General features: G+C 48.0%; 1 protein-coding gene across 3 annotated transcripts in view; it reads right to left on the bottom strand.

Annotated features, from left to right (window-relative positions):
* Window positions 1-10298, bottom strand: part of NTN4 (netrin 4) — a 47751-nt gene extending 37453 nt beyond the window's left edge. Inside the window, exons 1-2 of one of the 3 annotated variants that reach the window (XM_041474231.1) lie at window positions 10195-10298; window positions 6207-6736 (exon numbers count right to left, since the gene is read on the bottom strand). In XM_041474231.1, coding sequence (XP_041330165.1) covers window positions 6207-6736; window positions 10195-10252 — 588 coding nt within the window. In that variant the 5' untranslated portion in view covers window positions 10253-10298. Of the gene's footprint in view, window positions 1-6206; window positions 6737-9372; window positions 9509-10141 lie in introns of those variants that run through there. The other 2 variants (XM_041474235.1, XM_041474232.1) reach the window with 2 other exon arrangements.
* Window positions 10299-21886: the final 11588 nt, after the last annotated feature.

Genomic DNA, 21886 nt, shown 5'->3' with positions numbered 1-21886 from the left:
CTGAGATTTCTAGGCTCCTATATAATTTTATTGACTGCAGCCTAGCCTCATTTACTTCATTTCATTAACTATTCCCCTATGAATCATTATTCTTGTGCTTATGAAACAACAGTCCCCATGTCTTGCTAGGTTTAATGATACAATGCAAAGAGCTGGTCAGGATTTGGCCATCCCCCCAGCCACGCCTAGCTGAACAGACTCTCCTTTGCACATGGCATTTTTGAACAGAGCCCAACAATTCGTGTTTTCCCAAAGATAGGAGGATCAGGAAGACACTCTTAGAGAAGTCTTTTTCCTACAAAGTGAACTTGTACAAAGTGTAGAGATGGGACTTGAAAACATACTTCCCTAGCTATGTCCTCACACGTCCTGAGCACTGCTGAACACCTGCCAGGATTCCTCTTTCCTTCTCATCAGTTTGGGCCCTTGTTTTCTCTCTGTGCAGATGTCAGTGGGACAGGACAATTAAAAAAGATGTTTGCAGCCCTCTAATGGGTTGACATCCCAGGCTGTTTTGAGGTTATTCTTGCATATTTGCCCAGGTTCTTTGTGGAGTCCTGCAAGAGACTGAACTCAAATCTCCTGTTACCCACAAGATCCTTGAAGGACCTCAGCACAATTAAAATGTAGCTTTAGTTAAGGACAACAATGATAATCTTGAAAACCAAGCTTATTCGGGCCTAAAAGGTAAAAAAGCCCAACCAGGCTGAAGTTTCTACAACCCAAAATCAGGACTCAAAACTAAAAGTCACTGACCATCTTTAACTCCTATTAGTTTCAGCAGTGAGTGTTACAACCACTCACTGTCATGGTCAGACTTCTGACCATGTTTATTTCTGCTCTACACAGCTAATTTCAGGTAAAACCAGTAGGACTGGTGTCCAAATCCTCAAGGAAGAGAGGCAGGCTGCATGCAGTAACAGAGAAAGGCAAAACGTAGGGAGGTTTTTCCGCCACGGAAGGCACGAGATCAATAAAACGCTCAGTAAGACACGCATCCCACAGCAAAACAGTGGTAATGTGATGCTTCAAAAGTTTAAAAGCATGTTAGAATTTGTTGCTGGAATATAGTCAAACTGCAAATATGCCTCTTCTATAAATAGCAAACAGCAACAATAGCTGAGGTCTCCAAGTGATTTATTAGCAGTATTCTGCATAGATGAACACTAAAATAAGTTACTAATTTACTAAAATCTTGTCAAGGAGACTCTGCTTCAGTAAGCCCTTTTATCCTGGAGCTTGTCTAAATGGGGACACTCAGGCGAGCTAATCTGAATTGACCACAGATGGGAATGTAAAGCAAATGAGATAATTGCATTGCAGAGTGGACAGTCACTCTCACTCACAGTTAAAGAATTAACATCTGCTAAGGGCCCCTTGAGCCCTCAACAATGATCCCTAGCCAAGGATAATTTTAAGATTAGTGTGTTGAAAAGGAAATATTAATATAATCTGAACTATGGGAGGGAAGATAGCCTTTTATGCATATGAGTAAAATTAGTATTCCTGTCTGAGCATGAAGCTAAAAGAGTTTATTTATGCATCTTGTTTACTTAGATCAGATTATGTTTGGCTGGTGGATCCAGTTCTGATTTCCCTTGCAATAATGTGTCTGAAGGGTTACACCCTGAAAAACAATGAAAATACTCAGCATTTGTAGCATTTTTGTATGATTCAGGCTAAAACTTGGCCATAGCCTTTCTCTTAAAACATTGGTGATACAAGGCTAACTGTATATGAGGTTTCTGACCTATGCTTAACAAACTGCTGTTGTGAAACAATTCACTGTATTAAGCATAAGGGAAGTCTATAATGACCTCTCTGTATGCAGCTGATCTGAAATTATTCCCTGACATGGGAATAGGTCCCCTTCACAATGCTGCAAATCCAGCTCCTCAAACAGGCAGATGCTTGAAGCTTGCTGGAAACCCAGGTTGGCTGTACCAAGGTTGGGACGCCAGGGCAGGAGGTGGGCACCCACCATCTGCCTCCTTTCTGTTCCCCACTGAGGAGAGGCTCCGTTGGTTTGTTTGGCTTCTGTGTAGCTGCAGACAAATCACTGACTACTTTGCTGGCTGCTGAAACAGTGGTTCTTCCTTGCAAGAGGTCAGACTGCGGGGAGGCTGCCCTGGCATGGGGCTCAGCTCAGCAGAGCCCCTGAGGTCTCTGGCACATGCTGACCTGTGAACTCAGGCTTACTTCCACCAATAAAACTATTTAGACCAAACCCAGGGCATTTTAGTGACATCAGTACAGCCTTCAACCTCTTTGCTTGGCAGTTCTGTCCAGATTTGTCCTTTCCTTCCTACTCCCACCCCTGGGCTGTTGATCCTCCATCTCTTGCCTGCCTCAAGCTGGAGCCGCATCCACATCAGAAATAACCAAGTCCGGTGGACTTGCAGCTTTAGGGACAGGCAGCAAAGAAGAGCAGGGACCTAGCAAGCCCCTGATGGTGTGATTCTACCCATCAATAGACCATCCAAGTGCCACACGTGGCGTGTGACTTAATCACCTTGTATGGCTCCCACTGCTGAGGTGGCACCCAGCTGAGGTGACTGCAGCCTTCCAAAAGTGTCACTCTCCCAGGGCTCTCTAGCACCCCAGTCCCACCACTGCATAGGCAAGCCCAGAGTCACACTGCTACAGAAGGATGAAAGACATCTCCCAGAGCCATTTCAGCATTTCTGAGGTCTGGGTCTTTGAAATGAACCTAGAGACTGGCAGCTTGTTTTCTACACTATCATAAATCTCCTCAAGATCAACATCACGGCAAATTCTGATGAGGGAGGATTTTTGTCATAAGAGTTGAAGTAGGCATCTAAGGAATGACTCATGATGATGAGGGCAGAATGCAAAAGGCTGATCTTTTTTAATAAAAAGTGAAGCAGATACACCTTTGACCCAAATTAAGATGGGTGATATATTGAAAATAGGCCCTAAACTCCTGAGTACTGTGGGGTTCTGCACACTGCTGCCTTGAATCAGGGCTTGCAGGCACCGTAACAATCAGCAGAAATGCAGGTGGATCAGCACTGCCTGTTATTTACAGAGGGTAAAACCAGAAATCACCAGCCCAACAAGCTGTTGTCTCTGTGCCAAACTCCAGTGATATTTGGGGTGAGTCACCACCACCTGAGGCCTCACCTGAGACAAACTGCTCATCCAAGGGGACAGACAGCAGTGACTGAGCTGCCAGCACCATGCAGAGAGACCCTAACATCCTGCAAAATCCTGCAAGCCCTTAATGCTGTGCCCAGAAATGCACATGTGGCGTTGAAATGTCTGAAGTGTGAGAAAGCAGCACACAATGTGACACATGGTTTGGATCATGGGTTACTGTTGTTACGTCCCAGTTAAAAAACAAATCTAAAAGTTAAAAAAGAAACCCAGTGGCACTCACGGAATTCGTAGTTGTGCCTTAAGGAAGATGAGTAATACCTTCAGAGTAATGAGCAATACCCTTCAGACATGGACATTTTGGATGACTGCATATTTGAAACCACTGTTTCAAGTGAAATTACTGTTTCCATATGTCTGAAATTAGGTGCGACCAAAGTGGGAGTAAAGCACAACATAACTCCAAACAGAACACAAAATTCTGATGTTTCTTTAGGTCAGATACATGTTGCTATTGGCAGCTACTAGTAATTGCTGGAATGCAGCACACTGTAATAAATTAAATGTGATATTTGCTAAGCATGCAGGCTTGCCATCTGGAGAGCTGCTGCTATTACTTTGCAGGTAAAAAGTGGTGTTTAAGTGCAGGAAACTGAAGTGTACCATGTGAGCAAAATCTTCTAAGCTTCAGCCCCTCGGATGCAGTATTTGTTTAAAACCTGGAACAATTAAATGCTCTTGACTTTTATAGCTTCTTTGCAATAACACAGACTAAAGTGATGCCAAAAGAAGAGGTCCCACAGGAGCAAGCTCAGTTCATAGCCTCTCTTTGCAGCATGCTACTGCAGATGCATCAAACAGCACCAAATTACTTTTCTTCTTGAGACAGGCATTGGTTTCTACACACAAGACCTTCATTCTATGTCCCCAGATTGCACCAGCCCAGACAGCAGCTAGCCTGAGGTCGGGATTCGGACAGGTTCTCTCCTGGCAGAGCTCCCATCCTGTGTGCAGGGACAGCACCATCCTGGTGTGCAGTGACCACAATGAAAAGTGCACCAGGATGCTAGCAAGAGGGGACCCAATACCAGTGAGGCAAGTACTGCCTTGTAAGATGCCCTGGGTTTCTTGTCCCTGAGTAAAAATCCCTGGAAAGCTAAAAAAGGAGCATGCAAGTCATACACCCAAGAGAAGTCCCACTGGCTGGCCTAAGAACTGTAGATTTCTCCATCCATCACAGGCTGGCATAACTCCGTGATTCAGGTGGTGGGACACAGCTGGCACAAGTACAGAGGGCCTGAGAAATTTCCAGTGGTGTACAGACATCCTTCCTTTTGTAGATGTTACCATGTAGCTAGCAATTCCCAGTGGTGTACAGACATCCTTCCTTTTGTAGATGTTACCTTGTAGTTAGCCCTGATTCAGAACCACAGGATTATCTGTCTGGAAAAAGACCTTCAAAGATAATTGAGTCCAACATCCCTGCCATGGGTAGGGATGTATTTCAGTAGATCAGGTTGCTCAAAGCCCCATCCAACCTGGCCTTGAACACTTCCAGGGATGAGCCATCCACAGCTTCTCTGGGCAACCTGTTTCAGTGCCTCATGACCCTCATGACAAAAAAGAAAAGTCTTATGTCCCATCTAAATCGATTTCAGTATAAAACTGTTTCCCCTTGTTCTGTCGGAAAAGGCCATGTTGAAAAGTCTTTTTTTCACCTTTCTCGTAAGCCCCCTTATATATTGCACTCTGAAAGGAAGTTTAGGCAGCTTTTTGGGAGCACAAGCAAAAGATGGCAAGAAAAGAAAGGTAGTACTTTTTCTCACCATTTGATTTAGAATGCAATGGAACAGTCACCCTGGATCTGTCTGACAGGTCTGGAGATCCTTGTTTCTCAGCTGATGAGGGCACGGAGTAGCTTCTCCCAGAGCAAGATACTGGCCGCCTCCTGAGACCCAGCTAACAGATGCACTTTAGTGAAAAAACAGCTCCCACAGAGTGCAGAGAGTGGCTTCCTAGCCAGAGCATGGCTAGAGGTGATCACAAGTGACTGCAAAGGGGTCTGAATACATGATTTTTCTCAACATGAATGCTGGTCTCCAAGGATCGGGCTTTCACCTCAAAACCAGTTCTCAGCAGAAACTGCAATGATATAGGTGACGTCCTGATTCACCAACCAGATTTTATCTTTTCCCTGTGTTAGGCCAGAGAGAAATTTAAAGTTTGATAAAGCTTTCAGGCAAGTTCAATAAATTAGGCCACTAGAGGGAGCAGCCTTTAAAGTCCAGAGCCGGTGACCGGGGATGCGTCCCCACGACTGGGGGACACAGGAGCGGGCCCCGGCTCCAGGGGAAGCTCCGCAGCGCGGGGGGATGGAATTGCACATTGGGAAGAGTATTATTGGTAGAGCCTGCAAATGCATCACTTGCTATCTGCTGTTTCTGATACTGAAAATCGTCCGACTTTCAGGTGTATTTTTCTTCTTAGCAAATATGATGCTTTTCTTCCTTTTTTTCAAGTTATAAGTGTGCACAGGAAAAAAAGACAAGGTATTAGCTTTAAAATTACCTGGCTAACCTGGTTTGTGGGAGCCATACTTCAGTGTGTGGTGAGTAGTAGCTACTTTGGCTGGTTATGTGCCTGCTTCTCAGCGAAGGCAGTCACTATTAAAAGTCAGTCTGGTGATTATTCATTTTAACATAGTTGCATTTTGGTCAGACTGATTTGCATCACCCTAAAACCACACGACTGCAAGATCTGGAGAAAGCTGTCCAGAGTGACGTTCCTTCCCTTTGGCACTCCTGAGGAATTAGCAGCACGTGCCTAGGCTGCAGTTGTGTAGCGGGGTTTACCAGGTGAAAGGAGAGGAATTTTTTGGAAAAGAGAGGGACCGCGAGGGCAGCAAAGCAAGAGACAGGGCAGTGTCTACATCACCTAGGAATGAATAACGTTAGTTCACTTTGTGAAATACGTGCGATGACAAGAGATGCCGGTGTAGTGAAATACGAAGCGTAAACACGGGTGCAGAGATTGCAGAGAGAAAAGGAGCTGGAGCGGGGGCTCTCTCGTCGCAGCCCAGGCGGACTTACCTCTCCTCCAGTGCAGGGGAAGGGGCTCGAATATCTGGAAGTGCAAATGGCTCCTCTCTGCCTCACATCATCCTCCAGCCCGAAGGTGGCCGAACAGTTAGCAGCAAAGTATTTGTAAGGCTTCCACGTCTCGCCGAAGTCCTGGGAGCGCTCCAGCACCATGGCAGCCGGCCTGGGCGACTTGAAGACCATAATCAAGTGAGTGAAGTAGAAGGCGGTTTCCAGGTCCAGGCGGATGGTCTCCCGGGGGGCATCCTGCGCCGCCTGCCACCAGGTGCGGGGCCGGCGGAACGGGGAGTCGGCCATGGCGGCGGGGGGGTGCGCCAGCCCGGCGTGGGCCCCGCTGCAGCGGCCGCAGCGGGGCCGGCGGCAGCGCCGCTCCGCGTCCTCGCTGTAGCTGCAGAAGGGCTCGGCGGCGCGGCGGCCGCAGGAGGTCTCGGTGCGCAGCGCCCGCCCGTGCGCCAGGTTGCCCATGCGAGGGTTGCAGGCCTTGTCGCAGGGGCTGCTCGCTGCCGCCACGCCGCCCAGACCTGCGGGGCAGAGAGCGGGGCTGCAGGCGGCTCCTGAGGCGGGAGCACCGCAGCCCCTCAGAGCAGACACGGCCCGCGGCCAGCGGGATGCTGCCCCCGCCGCAGCCGTGTGCCGCTGGCACCCACCGAGCCCTGGAGGGGCCGCGGGACGGTGTGGCACTGCTGCTCAGCTCTCCCCTCTGCGGACCTCAGTGCGTCTATAAAAGCAAAAAAAGCCACCCCAAAGCCTTTCCGGGTTTCCCTGCACTTGGGAAGATCTATCAAGAGATGCAGAGCAGGCAGCAGACAGAGGGAAACATGAGTACGCCCTGCCCTCCCGCCCCGAGGCACCAGAGCAGGGCTGAGGCTTCAGGGCCATGCCCCCCATGCCCCGAGGTCTCCACAGGGATCCGGGGGAAGTGGAGAACAGCAGAAGAAAGGCAAGCTGCCGCCAAGGCAGCATGCTGCCACGAGGCCAGGACACTGCCATGGGGAAAGCACTGCTGCAACCCAGCCCACCGTGCAGCACATCAGGTGTCGGGGCTGTGAGAGCCCACAGGAACATCACCTGCCAGCAAGGACCTCAAGCCTTCACCCCCTTTCCCACCACTCCATCCCTACCCCAAATTTTCCCACAATCAGAAATTGCTGCTGACACCAGTGTTCAATTGTAGCATGGCTTAAGTTTGGAAAGGTTGTTGCTGGTGAGTGTAAGTGGAAGAAAAAAAAAAAGTTTTGGTTGAAATTATGTTGGCAAGCTGCCACACAGCTGAGGCTCTGTGGGTTTTGTCCAAGCTTTTCTGGAAGTCCTGTCAATTTTAACATCCACAGTTATAGAGTCAAAGAAAAATAAAATCACCATGGGCTTTACTGTGAAACCATGGAACTCTCACATGTAATCTATGTAACTCTTGGTGCAGCAATGCTTGATTAGGGGCTCTCCAACTTTTTATTAATAAATTTCATAGTAGGTCAAAGCGGTATTTGGGGAATTATTTAATATATTAAAAAAAAAATCTCTGTTGACTTGGATGTGTGGAGGTCAAAGCATCTGAGGTGCATAATGTCTTCTTTATCACCAGGCCAGTCATACACAGTCAGCTTTGTGCACCAATTAATGTCTTCTTCTTGGCATTTTTGTTATGTCTGAAGGTCATTTCAGTTTAACATCCAATAAATCCTTTATCTGAGGCTTATTCAGCTTTTGCCTAGTGTCATAGTTGCAATTAAGCTATGTTATGCACTAGCAGTGCTAAGCCTTTCATGCCTGACAGCAACCCCCACTTCTCCCACTCTTCAAGAAGCACCCTGGATCAAAATCATTTTTACCACAAAAGTTCTATATGGGTTTTCTATAGCATTTTCTCAGAACAGCTGTGGAGCACTGCTTGCTACGCACCCAGTACAAGGCACTTCTGAATCCAGTCTGTGGATTTCATCGGGTAAGCAGTCTTGGGAAAGTTTTGGTGAATAAGAAATGCTCAGTCAAGTTAGCTTCCTACAGTGTGCTGGTAAAGCTGTGCTGGAGATGACCTATAGTAACTGTGCAGAATATGTTTTTTCCAGAAAAGTAAACAAATAGAACTGTAAGGTCAATGTAATATCACCCACAACTCCCGAACATCCTTTCCAAAGCGCTGTATAAACATTAACTAACCTAAGTAGCTCTCCTGAGGGGTAGGTAAGTTAAGTGCTATTATCATATTATCAGTTAGGCTAGCCAGTAGTTGGCCTAATTTATGTCTTTGGCTCCTTTCCTGGATTCTTGGCTTACGTGTAACACGGTGCAGTTGGCCGCTACACAAATAGATGAACATTTACTGCGGTTCCCTCAGTTGTGGGATTGCAAAGCACATTTGGGAAGTGGTAGGAAGAGCAGGGCTCAGTCAGCACCATCAGACAGGTTGAGACCACTGTTTGTGTTCATCAAGTCTTTTTGTTTTTTGCACACCAGACTGCTGCCTCCAGGAATGCAGTGGAGGAGGACCTGGTCAATGGGAGGTTTCCCGTGACTGCAGTTGGTGGTAGGGCCGTCGTAGATGGCCCCAGGGCAGGGACGAGGCTCTGCCTGAGCCCAGCTGCAAGAGGTTGGCTACAAAATCCCATGTCAGAGCCCGGGAGCTGCGAGTATTTGATTGCTCCCAGCTCGGGGTGTGCTCCAGCCCTGGTCATGCAGGGTCACTGACTGCAGTTGTCTTCGGGCCAGGCATTGAGGGTCCTTTCCTCACCCGGGATCAGATCTGGAGCAAGGGACCTTGGCTTCAGCAGGGTTTGAGAAATGCTGCTGGCACATAGACGTGGGTCCCAGGGACAGAAAGGGGGGAGAGGAAACCCCCTTTGAAAGGGTGTTTGTTTTCACTTGAATTGGAAAAGAGTTGCATGACCGATGCAGGGCACTTCATGTTATGAAAAGTGACAGCTTTCTAGTGTAACACTGGCTGCCACAGCGATTCAGTAAAAGGACAAGCTGAGAGCATAAAGGTTTCTATGCTGTCACAAGTTCACAACTGGTCTGCCACAGCACTGGAAAAGGTGCTTTTCCCTATTGCACTTAATGCATCTGCCCAACTAAATCTTCCCATTCTATCTACTGTACATGCCACCGGACTGGGATCCTCAGTAATGAGTAAGAGCATGCAGCAAGTACCATGACTCACCTGGGAAAACATCCATGGAAAATCATATGCTTCCTGCTTAAGCATTTTAGCAACACATGCCTTGTGATGTTTCGTTTATATCTTGTGCCTGATTGAATGTTTGTTTCCCATCAGAGTTTTTTTCTTCTTTTTAAAAAAGAAATTTGGCACTCGGCTCGCACCCGGCCGAGGAAGCGTTACGCAAACTGTTTATGCCCGAGTGTGTCTGCTGCGGGACCCCGCTGCGGGCAGCTCTGAGCGCGAAGTGTTTACGCTGCGGGAAGGGGCTCTGGGAACCCTGCCCGCCCCCCTCCGCACCCCGACGTCTCCGGGCACCGCCGCCCAAAGCGCCTGCGGAGCCCGCAGCGCCCCGCCACTGCCACCCGCAGCGCTCCGCAGCCGGGCCCCGCTTCCGCGGCACCCCCCGAAACCCCGGCCCGAGCCCACCCGGCCTGGCGGAGGCTCCGCGAGCAGGGGCGGCCCCGCGCAGCACAGCGCGGTGCGGCGCGGCCGGACCCCTCTTTGTCTGCGGCGCGGGGGACGCGCATCCCGGCCCCTGGCTCTCCACACCCATCCGCGCACGCCGCGTACCGACAGCCCCGCATGTGCGGACACACGCGCAGCCAGCCTGCGCGCACGTACACGCGCACCTAGACGCGTGTGTGCGGACACGTGCGTACCGGGACCGACGCGTGTGAGCGCACTGCGCGCACGCCCGTGCGGTTCCCCGTGCGTGCGGACACTCCAGCACACGCGCGTACCCGCACGCGCACTCGCGGCGCGTATCTACCTCGCACGCCCGCGGAGGACGGAGAGCGCCGAGCGCGGCCGGTCACGACCCACCTGCAGCGGCGGCGGCGGCGCCCAGCAGCAGCAGCGCCAGCCGCATCCCGCGCCCCATGGCCGAGCGCCCCCCTCCGCCCGCCCGCCGGGGCCGCCGCGCCGCGCCGCGGGGGGCTGTTGCCGGTGCGCGGCCAGGCGCGGTACTGCAGCGGAGAGCGCCCGTCCGCACGCACGCACACACACCGCCCGCCCCGCGCCCGCAGCCCCAGCGGCTCCGCCGCGGCAGCCCAAGGCGGGCGGGATGGAGCCCGGAGACAGAGAGAGATCCGCGATGCCCCGGGACACGGCGCTACCCCTCGCCAGTGCCCGGGGGCTTTGGATTCCGAGCCCGGGCGCGCTGTCGGGGCACAGAGGGTGGAAGTGAAGCTGCAAAGGGCAGCCTTCCTTCGGCTCGGCTCGGTTTCAAACGAGGGACTTGGTTCACCACAAGTAACGCCGGGTCGCTCAACTTTGAAGACGTTACTTGTTTTATCGGCTCTTCTGGTAACTGAGCGACGGAGCCACGTAAACGTGAGAGGTTTTCCCTTCATTCCCTTCATGGGAATTGGCAATCTATGGCTTAGCTCCCATGTGGTCGGATGGGTTCGATAGCACTGGTCACCATACCGCAACAGCAATTTTGGGCTCTGAAAATAGGAAAAGACACAGTTACATCCACTGCTCGCCAGCAGACCATTACCTTTTTAGGTCTCAGCGAAGGACCATTAAGAGAGCAAGGGTGGAGCACTTCTGAGTAGTCCTTTTTTTTTTACTTACCTGAATCTAATCTGGGAGGCGAGCGTGTTGCAAGAGCTACAAAATGCTACAATATGTCATTCTCTGCACTTTGAACTTGGACGACTTCAGAACAATTCCGTTTTAAAAATCAGCATAACAGTATCTTAAGACTACCTCGCTGCCTCCTGTAATGCACTTCAAACGCACATTTTGAGCTGCTAGGATTATATCATCACCAAAATGCTCACTGAAAAGGATTTAGTGCACAATCATCTGACTGGACAGTGCTATCTCTATGTCTTTACCCTAAAAGGTAGAGGAAGGTTGATCTTTGCCATCTTTCTAATTTTTCAGTGCTGACTTACATGCCACAGGGAAGCATTTTGCTTGCCATGCCACTGTCATTTTCTGTACCCTCCAGGTGACAGCTTCTAGACAGGGACTTCTAATCCCCAGGCACCTGTTGAGTGCCCATGGCTACTTGTGAGCTACTCAGGGGCTTTTCCTGCATCCTGACTGTCATGGTGTGGGATGCTCCCACACGTCAGAGCCTCCTTATAGCAGAGACCATGGAGGTAAAGGATGTTCCAGGGGCTTTCTGCCTTGCATCTTTCAAAACGGTGATGTATTGCCAAGGAATCACACAGGGGTTTGTGTTGTTACAGACAGGCTGCTGCAGTCACATTCTGCAGGGCTGGGAAATGAAAAGTGCAAGCCACAGGTGGGGAATTTATCTCCATTGCAACTCATAACTCATAGATCCTTCTACGTCAACAGTGCCAGGTGATAAGTCTGCTGTAGGGTGATAAGTCTGGGTGGATCTGAGCAAGAGCTCACAATGCTGTGTCAACCCATTTGGCATCAGGAGCAGAGAGCAGGTTGAGGTCCATAAGCAGCAGGAGTAGTTTTCTTGATAGGGCAGAAGATGAGACCTGACAGGAGCAGAGGATGGCTCTGGAGAAATCCCTGAGTAAGGAGGGAAGGAGATCATCTGGACTGAAAAACTGCAGAACAAGCATGTTGAAGGAGGTGAATGGTGCTATCACAAGTGGAGAGAGAGACTGCAAACAGGCTCAGGCTTAAACTGGAAGAGGGAAGAGCAGTGCCCACTGAATGGAAATGAGGAGAGAGGTTACATGGTGTGTAATTGTGGGGATGGGAGAGGGAGAGAGTGTGTGCTCAGGACAAACGCAGAGCATTGTCAGAGGCGGGAGGTCGGATATTGCTGAAACAGATTAATGGAATAGAAAACTGGAGAGAATAAAGGACAATTTACAGATAACCTCAGAGATGGCATCCCAAAGTCATCTTAGGTGTCATACATCTGAGAGTTTTATACCATGATCCCACTCCTTTTAGATGCTGCCTGGCTCATGTGCCTCAGTCCTCTTAAGCCAAATAACTCAGCTGCACTTTCTTGCCTATCAGCTCTGCTCTTCCTAGAGGAATTTGTTTTACTTCTTGGAGGCCTCACAGTCTGCAACTTGGGCCAGGGGGAGCCCGTATCTTCCTGCACCCCTTTCCTGGAGGCTGCATGGGACCTGCATACACCTGCAGCCATGAGTGCACCCAAGCCAGAGGCTCAGTGAATGCATCCTGGGGAGCTGTGCATCACCATAAACTGTGGGCATCTTCCCAGGACATGTGCTGCTGTCTGCTGCTTCACAGGGCTGCTGGGAGTTCACCAGAAGGTTAGAAGGACACAGAGGTGTTTCAGCACAGTTTTATTTCCTTTGTTGGTCAGTGTTGCCTCTTGAGTTGCCAGAGGAAGAAAAATCACATATTTGCGAGGAGGCGAATGTACACCTCTCACCAAATTTCTTCAGGATCATAAGCTTTTGGGTTCATACTGTACTACTAGTTAAAGAAGAGCAAGAGTTCTTTACAGCTGTCATTTGATAGTTCATCATCACCTTTCACTGTGAGGGTGGTGAGGCACTGGAACAGAATGGCTCAGAGAAGTTGTGGATGCCCCATCACTGGAAGTGTTCAAGGCCAGGATAGCTTTGAACAACCTGGGCTTGTGGAAGGTGTCCCTCCCCATGGCAGAGGGCAGATGCTGGATGATATTTGGCCCCTTCCAAACCAAACCATTCTGTGATTCCATGATTCCTGCAGTGTGGCTGTAGGTAGACAGGTAGATGGAAAGGCTCAGAATGTGAAGATCACCTGTCTGGTGTATGCATTTCCCAATTATACTTAAAAAGTCTTTAAAGAGCAATGATGTTCCCTCAACAGGCGTGTCACAGTAAGTGTGAAGGAAATAATCAGGGATGACAGGCCTGGGGGCATGGCCTCTGCCTTCTGAGAGATGCTGAGGAAGTGACCTGAAGGAAGGAGCCTGCTGCTTTGGCAGAGGTCTCCAAAGGCATGATGCTATCCCTGGGGAGTGGAAGCAGAAGCCTTTTGGCCTTATCTGTCTGGTCCCTGAATCGTGTGAGGAGAGATGATCCTCAGTGGATGTCTTCCCCAAGCACCCTGCCAAGGGTAAGGATGAGCTGAGAGTAACACTTTTGAGTCATTGTATGAAGCTAAATTTAGAAACAGACCATGGTGGGGAGGGGGTGGAGAAATACCTCACCCAGTTAGACCCACCTGGTTTAGACTTTTGCCATTAAAAAAATCTCAAAAATTCAAAAGATCAAACTTATTTTTAACTAGAGGCTTGTTCAAAGATCAGCATTTTCTCTGCTGGCATCTGTGTAAGTATGCAGAACTCCTGTTACAGTTTAACTGGAGGCCCTTGGGGTCGATGCAGTCCTTCAGACGTGCCTGGCTATTTTAAGTGGTGTGACGTGTGCTGCTTGAGCCTGCTGGTCCATTCACTGCTCCTCCACCAGCTGGGCATGGCCTGCTCAGGGCTGTGCACGGGTGGAGCTGCTACCCAAACAGAGCATCGCAGTTTGTTGGGAAGATGAGAGGCTGGATCGGAGCAGTCTCTGCCAAGCAGTACAACTGCAGGGCAGCAATCCCAGCTGAACAATTACCTATGTGTTTTAGCTCTAGAGATGCTTATTTTTGTTAATTAGTTTTCCTCGAGGGACCCTTTCAGTGTCCTCTGGGCAGGACTGGATGTATCTCACTCTGCCCAGCAGTAGAACTGGTCCCTTACAGAGTAGGATTTGGTGGTGTTACTGTTTCTATGAAGGACCTACTGAATTAGCAGTCCTACAGAGAAAATTTGGCTGATCCAGATCTTGTGGCTGTTGTAATTTTCAGGAGATGATCCACTCCTCTAGCCATGAACGGAGGCTGATGTACCATGCACACATTTAAACGTTAGAAGAGCTTTGTAGAAAGGAACAGAAATTTGTTTCAATAAAAAATATGGTTTTGATTCAAAGCCCAAGGAAGTCAATGGAAGTTGACAGCTGATAAGTGGATTTTGGATGGGGTCTGGAGTCACCTCCCTCCTCTCTGTTGTGGTACTACATCTTTAATCCTTCCTATTAAAACACCTTGTTAACTCTTGTACTTCTCAATTTTTTTTTTTTGCAAATCACTGAAAATCTTCCAACCATCATCCAATGTGCAACAAAAACCTTTCACTGACTCATGAGATTTTCAAACAACTTGATTCCCAAGTTTTCTGTTGGAAAATAAACCAAAGGAAAACCCAGAGCAAACATTACTGAGTAATGCTCCATATTCACAGTGTCACAGAACCACAGACTGGGTAAGACTGGAAGGGACCACAGTGGGTCATGTGGTCCACCCTCCCTCAAGCAGGATCATCCTGGAGCAGATTGCACAGGATTGAGTCCAGACAGTTCTTGAATGTCTCCAATGAGGGCGACTCCAAAGCCTCTCTGGGCAATCTGTTCATGTGCTCTGTGATATGCAAATTCCTGTTAAAGCTGAATTATGATACATGACAACAGCCTACAAACAACCGGAGAAAATGAGGGAGCCAAAGTGCCCTTACCTTGCTCTTTACCCAGTGACTGACTTAGCTTTTTGCAGCCAAGTATTTTGCATGCTTGACCAGTGTGCATATAAGAATGGGAGAACTTTCGTGGGATTTATGGTATTCAATGTAATTGGAAGTCAAGTCACAGAAAGATTATACAGCGATAGTGCTATTCTTCAGATGGAAGATGTAACGTGGATGGAAAACACCCTATTTCTGCCACGACAAGGGAAAAATGCAAAGGGTCAGTCAGGAACCTGAAAAAGAGAGGAAGAAGAAATCCTGGAGTTACTGCACTTCACATTTTATGTGAGGGCAAAACTGATACCATGACAGTCTCTTGGCACATAATGCTAAACCTGTTCATTAATCACAGAAAAACCTGTTTACTATGTAGTCTGGTAAAGATTTGCATCCTTGTCACTCTGTGTATAGCACTGGTCCTTTTAGTGTGGGAATGGGTCTCCCCAGTAAGTGTTCATCACCTGGTCATGAAAGCAGGAGTTGCTTCTACTCACAGTCCTCTCGTGGGATTCAAGGGAGGGGCGAGAGGGTTAAGGCTGTTTCAGGTGTCCAGGAGGTCCAATAGCTGCTACACTTCTCTGACTAGCAGCACCAAAATGCCTTCTGACAGGGATTTGTTTTAGGAAGAAAGGTCAGTCCCAAGTCCATTGCTGCAGGGGATTGCCTGGCAGTGCACAAGGCTGGATCCAAGTGCATTAAATTCTCTACATCCACTGCTATAAAAATCCAACCTCAACCCCTATTTTCAATAATACTTTTTAAAGGTTTTGCCATCTTTCTGGAAGGGTGAGTTGTTTCATTCTCCAAGCCATAATAGCTCATAGCCCACATCAATTGTTTTTCATGTGCAGCTGTTTTTTATCCACAAGCCACAGCTCCAGGCATTTTGAGTTTGGTTGGGGTTTTTTTCCCCCTTTCTCTCTCCTTCTCTTTTTACTGTCCATTTTGGACAAGCAGGAATGAAGGGGAACCAGCTAATCTGCCCATGTTCCATTTACAGGGGATTCAGGAGGAAAAAAAGCAAAGTAAAAGACAGAAAGAGATGGGGAGGACTTGCAAAAGAAAGAAAAGTGTTGGTAGGCAGTCAGCATAATTGTTTGCAATAAGACCTGTGCTTGCTGGACTATTGCTCTCAGTGTTTTCTTAGCTCCCACATAACCTCTGCCCTTCCTCCTCCCCTTCTTTCCTGGGTAATTGATATGCAAATATCAAGACCAGGATGAAATTTAAATGCCATACAAACCCACAGCATCAACGCTTTCTATGTCAGTTCTCTCTGTCCTTCAGGCTACAAATTATTAGGAGGATTAACCTGCTGGCTGCTTCCTGAATGCCACCTCTGCCAACTTCATCATCCAGTCAGCAGAAACACTCCTGGCAGCCAGGGAGAGCGGCCGTGGCGGCGAGAGGTGGCTGCGGTGGTGGGACAGCGGCCACGGCCAGCGGCGATGGGGCTGGCGGTGGGACCAGACGGGCACAGCCCTCCCAGGCCCTCACCCTGGCCTTGTTTCAGCCCTGGCACTCAATCCCAAAGCTGGGAGCAGAGTGCCAGAGGAAAGCCCAGCAGCCAGCAGTAGCCACAGAAGTGGGATGTGGGGCTGGAGTAGTGGGCTGGGGATACAGAGCGAAAAGGATTAGCTGAAGAAATATGCTGTCACCTCTCCACTACCCTCCAAGCCACAACTTGGTCTGGACCTTTGCCTTGTGCTGGAAAACCATCAAGGGTAAGAGTTGGCACATCTTTCACCTCCAGGAAACACCTGGCTGGCCACGGAATACCACAGCCTGTTTCTCAACTCCTGATGTGGGAAAGACCCTTGGCATTGCTCTACCTCACCCCTGGTGTCAGGTGAGCCAAACCCCCAAAGCTGGGGTTCAGGGTGACTGAGGGAGGGTCCTCTGCCAGAGGGTGTTATTATGTGTGGACACAGAACCAATCGTGCTGTGCTTCCCTCTGTGCCTTTTCCAGTGGGAAAGGAGGGCAACACGGCTGTGTTTGCTCCCAGCTCTCAACCAGGACGTCTGTCAGGGGCACCCTTTTGTGGGACATTGGATGTATGGGATATAGATGTTAGTGAGGCCATGCCACCCTCTTTGGCATCTGCTCTTTACTTTTTGCTTCAAACTATGGGCATCATCCTTCTGTGATCCTTCTATGGTGCTGAGCAATTCAGGCATCCTGGGGATCTCAAAGCATCCAGCTCTTCCCTGGTGGCCTGATCAATGGGAATTTGGTACTGAAGTGCAGAAACAAGCCTATTGCACTGCACCTTACAGAAAGGTAATTTAGCAGAGACAGCTGCAGGGATTTCCAGTTGCAAACACAGAATTAATTTAGAAAACCAGCTTAAAATCTAACTAAGCGAGCCAGGAGTAGGCACTGGATGATCAGGGCTTCCTCCAGGACAGTGACTTGTTGCTGAACCTGCTTGCCCAGTGGGACTGTTCAAGAGCTGCATTGCATTTGAATTAAATGAGGTTTAATAGCCTTCAGTTACAATCACTACTCATGCGGAGGAAAGATGGTATTAATAGAAAGCAAGACAGAAAGAAAAACATGCCTCTGTCTGCCTGATCAACAGGATGAGCAAGGAAAATCTGACAAACTCAGTTTAGAAATGCTCAAACAAGCATTTGGCAGTGGTTTCATGGCAAACAGAGAGGGTTTAAATCACCCCCTTCAGGCATTCCAGATCAATTTAAATAATGACCATTTATCAAACATAGCAATAAAGGTAGCATTTAGAGAAAGCACATCACTGTTTCAAGATCCCATTGGACTCCACTGAAAAAGAAACAGAAATGACTGTCAGACAACATGTGAAAAAACACTGGTTAAATGATTTCACTTGATTGAATGAGCTGTTGGAGTAGAAAGTTCCTCCCGGGGTCTAAGAGGTACTGTGAGCACTGGTCCCCTCTTGAGCCTGGTCCCTCTGGGCAGCCTGAGTCCCTCTTGCAGTGCAAGGGCTCCCACCCCGCTTGCTGCAGGTCATGCAAAAGGCAGGCAGAGCCCCATGCATAAGTGATGGGGAGTTGGTACCCATGAGCCAGAGAAAAAGATGGAAGGAGCCACAGTCCCGAGTTGTGACAGCACAGCTGGGGAGGGCAGGGACATGACTGGCTGTCCTCCTCCTCCCCCCTCTGTGTAGCAGAGACTCCATACAAATATGACAGGAATGATGCCTGTCCTGCATCATGCTTGATGGGAAAGCTCTCTTGACAAAGAGGTGTGTTGCAGAAGGTCTATTTTCCCTCCTTTCTTTGGAAAACAAAGGAACATCAGGAATAACCAAAGGGAGCCACAGTCCTGGTCAGAGGAAAATACTGGCCATGCACCATGGAGTGCAGTGGAAAGGTCTAATGCTAGAAAGAGCTTGAGATACTTTCATTGCAGTCAGACTTCATGATGCAGGTTACTGGGTGTGAGCATCACTGAGTGCTGGCTGGTGGAAAACAGACCTTCAAAAGAGAATTATTTCTGTATGTCTAACATGCATCCAGCAGATTATCTGGAGTATATCATGTAGTCAAATGAATTAGCTTCAGTGGAAGTGGAAATGGAAGAGCACTTCTCTTTTTAAACAGAAAGAGCTCCATAAATGTGGAACGTGCTGTGTCTGTACTGTTGTAGCGCCATAACGTAGCAGAGCTATGGATTCATGTAACTTGTGCATTTACTCTAGTCACCCTTTGACTTCTTTCAAGCTTGGATCACTAGGGAGCTTTTAAACATAATTTTTTATGGGTAGTTAAATACAACAGCCCTGGTTGTTCAGTGTGTCTGGACGTAGAACACGTACAGAGTGGGAAGATGGCCAGGGAACCAGCCTAAGTAACACTATTCCCAGCTGCCTTATTCCTGCATATGTTAAAGATGCCAGGGGCCTCATGACTTTTGCTCTGGTTGAAAATAGAGCAATTAAGCTAAATTAGCCTGTATTAAGCTTTTTCTTACAGCCAGCTTTGGTACCTTTAAACCACGCTGCAGGCAGCAGTGAAGACATGAAATATCAGCATGGCCAGAACAAAGGCTGATCATCTCGGAGAGAGTCCTCTGGGGATTCTCCATCCTCCTCAAAGCAGCTCAGATTTCCAGGCCCTGGTGTGTATGCCTCTGATCCCACAACATGCAGCAGGAACATAGGGATCTAGAGGCATTTTTCAGTAGATAGTAGTAAAGTGACAGATTTTACCCCAGGACATACTAGCTGTGTGCCTGTACCAAAGAGTTTTGGGAGGAACTCTCAGAGAAGAAAAAGAGGTTGAGGCAGCTTCAGTCTGCACAGCCTCTTCTCACCAGCTGATCTGGTAAATTCACAGGAAGAACAGAAAATACAGCTGCTATAGAGCTGTGAGGACTTAAATGCCCAAAGCACTTCTGCAAGTGGGCTTTGGGCACTGGGAACTAAGGAGGAGTGTAAGGGGCTGCTGTTCCTACACGCAGCCAGCTGCATTTGTTCATCTACATCTTTTAGCAAAGGCTTATGCACTCCTATGAAAAAAGGCAAGACTTCTTCAGGTGGTTGCTTTAAACTCCTGAAGGGTAATTTTGATACATAGTGGTTTAAAATCACTTTTACTGGCCAACAGGCAACCCCTTCAAGTGCCATGAGTCAGTGCTGTGACTGTTCTTGGGAGGGGAGGAAAAAGCTCACAAACAGGGACAGATACCAGCCAGATGCTTAGTTTGTATGAATAAGACCATTCTATCAACAGCCCTGACCATCTTGCTCATAAGATGAGAATGCTAGTTCATTGGGGAATTGGAACTCCTTTACAGTATTTTTGGAGGAGTTTGCATGCTTAGACTAGGATATGCAAAGAATGAGGGGATTTTCTCTCTTTTTGCTGTTGCTCTTGACCTGGTTCCCTGCCCAGATTTGCTGTTAAGCCTTAGATGGGATCTCTGCTTGGGGTTAGCTGGCACAGCTGCTCCTTAAGGTTTGATTCCTTCTGATGCTTACATTGGGAAGATTCAGCTTGTTGACTGGAGACTGAGACTGCTGAAGTTCCCTGCACACATTAGGTGTCAATCCTCCTGGATTTCCAAGCTGTCTCAGTGGTGGGCCTCTGAAACAACTGAGAGCTTGGGTGCTTCTGTACCACTTCTAGGCCATGGAAGCACAGTTTTAAAGAAAAACAAAACCATTACTGAGGACTGAATCAATAGCTGTTTTTTCAGTTCATCACTGCAGTGATCAGAAATGTGATTGTTCTCTTTTCGGATGACTTCTCAGTAAACCAGCACTAATCATACCATTCTTATTCCTGAAATTAAACTCAGAACATCACTGATTTTCTGAGCAACTTTTCTTAGATGTTGTTATTGACTGCAGTGCCTGAAAACTTTCCTATTTGCCATGTTCTGCATGCTGAAATGCCAAGCCCCCAAAGGAGCTAAAGGAGTGAAAGAATGCCTCACGAACGAACAGCAAAGTATTGGTTTGAGTCCTGGGCAGGGTTAAACTTCCTTCTTGGGAAAACATCCTAACCAAACAGCTCTTGTAGGCTGAATTACCCTCAGTGTTTTTCCTTGCTTTTTTAGGTTTCTTTAGCAAATTTCACAGGCTGTTGCTGCACAGAGATTGTGCAAGAGAGGATGGCTTTGTCACCTGCTGCTCTGGGCACCACATTAGGAGGAATGGCCCACCTTTACACTCATACACATCCAAGTGCCAAGAGAATGTGCATACAAAGAAGTACAGTGTCAGCAGAAGCAATGAAAAGCAGCACATCCCAAAACACCCACCACAACCCAAAGCAGTGTGGCAGGAGACAGGGGTCTAAATGTCTGCAGGTAGTGAAGGGGCTTGAACTGATGCATTCTGGATGCACTGGCATTCAACTGGGATGACACCAGCAGCAGTCAGTGTTGATACCATTGCTGCCTGAATTTACACTTTTGCTGCTAACACAAATGTGTTCTAAAAATTGCTGTGAACGTTATGAAAAGGTTTATCCTAGCATTTCCAGATCATTATCTCTTGTAATAGCTAAACCTATGTCCTTAACCCAAAAATATTTTCTGCTACTCCAACCTGTACCTCTAAGTCAATGTACACTTTGACAGGGATGTTTTTCCCTCCTTGTCATGAATTTATCAGCTGAAACACTGATATTTATCAGCTGATACTATATACTTTAAGGAGAAAAAATGGTCTATTTAGGCTGGAAAATAAAATTAATGAGATTTCACTCCTATTGTTTCTTTCTTGATCTTGTTGTTTTCTTCCTTACTCTAAGTTCTTCTTGAGTCTCAAATTTGCTCTGCTTTTCCATGTTGCAGCCCAGATCCATCCTTTATTTCCTGCCATCATGACCTTTAATTCCCTCCTGTTAAAAAAACCAATCCTACCCTTGTGGCCTACACCTGAAATCTGTCTTCCCTTCCCTGATCTGTCATTCGTACCCACCCACTTCTCTCATTCCCCTTCTGCTGATATCTTTTTTTTACAAAATTAGTATAAGATTGTGTGTAAGAAATTATCCCTAAAGAATACTAGACAATAAAGGAAATGCTTAAGCATGACAGACTCCACTCTTCCGGGTCATTATAGCACCCTTTTGTGCTACAAAACAGGAGTCCGAAAAGCCAAGTCATCTGCAGAATGAAAAAATATGAGACAATCACTCTTTGTGTTTCCTGCCTTTATAAAATAAGTCTAGACTTCTTAGAAAGTGTCCATTGAGAGCCTTGAAACCCCTCCTTCCCAGGGCAAGCACAGTGACTGCAGTGACAAAGTGACTATTGTGTTAGCATCTGAAAACAGCAGAGTCCAGCAGTGCAGTGGCATGTTTCCACTATCACAGCCATAAAATCTCTGACAGACAAACATGGGAGTAGTCTTGGCTTTGTAGGAGCAGTAGTGCAGTTTGTCAACAAATTCCCTGATAATCTCCACTTATCTCCAATGTTGCTTACTGGTTGGATTTTCAGAGTGGTTCTGGCACATGAGAATGAGATTTCCTTCAGTGACCACTAAAGAGGAGCTCTGCTCCAGGTGAGCATCAGCAGCACTGCAGCACCCAGGGGCACGT

Source organism: Pyrgilauda ruficollis, unplaced genomic scaffold (assembly GCF_017590135.1).
Source record: "Pyrgilauda ruficollis isolate IOZ18807 unplaced genomic scaffold, ASM1759013v1 scaffold32, whole genome shotgun sequence".
Classification (NCBI taxonomy): domain Eukaryota; kingdom Metazoa; phylum Chordata; class Aves; order Passeriformes; family Passeridae; genus Pyrgilauda; species Pyrgilauda ruficollis.
This window is presented reverse-complemented; position numbering and strand designations above follow the sequence as displayed.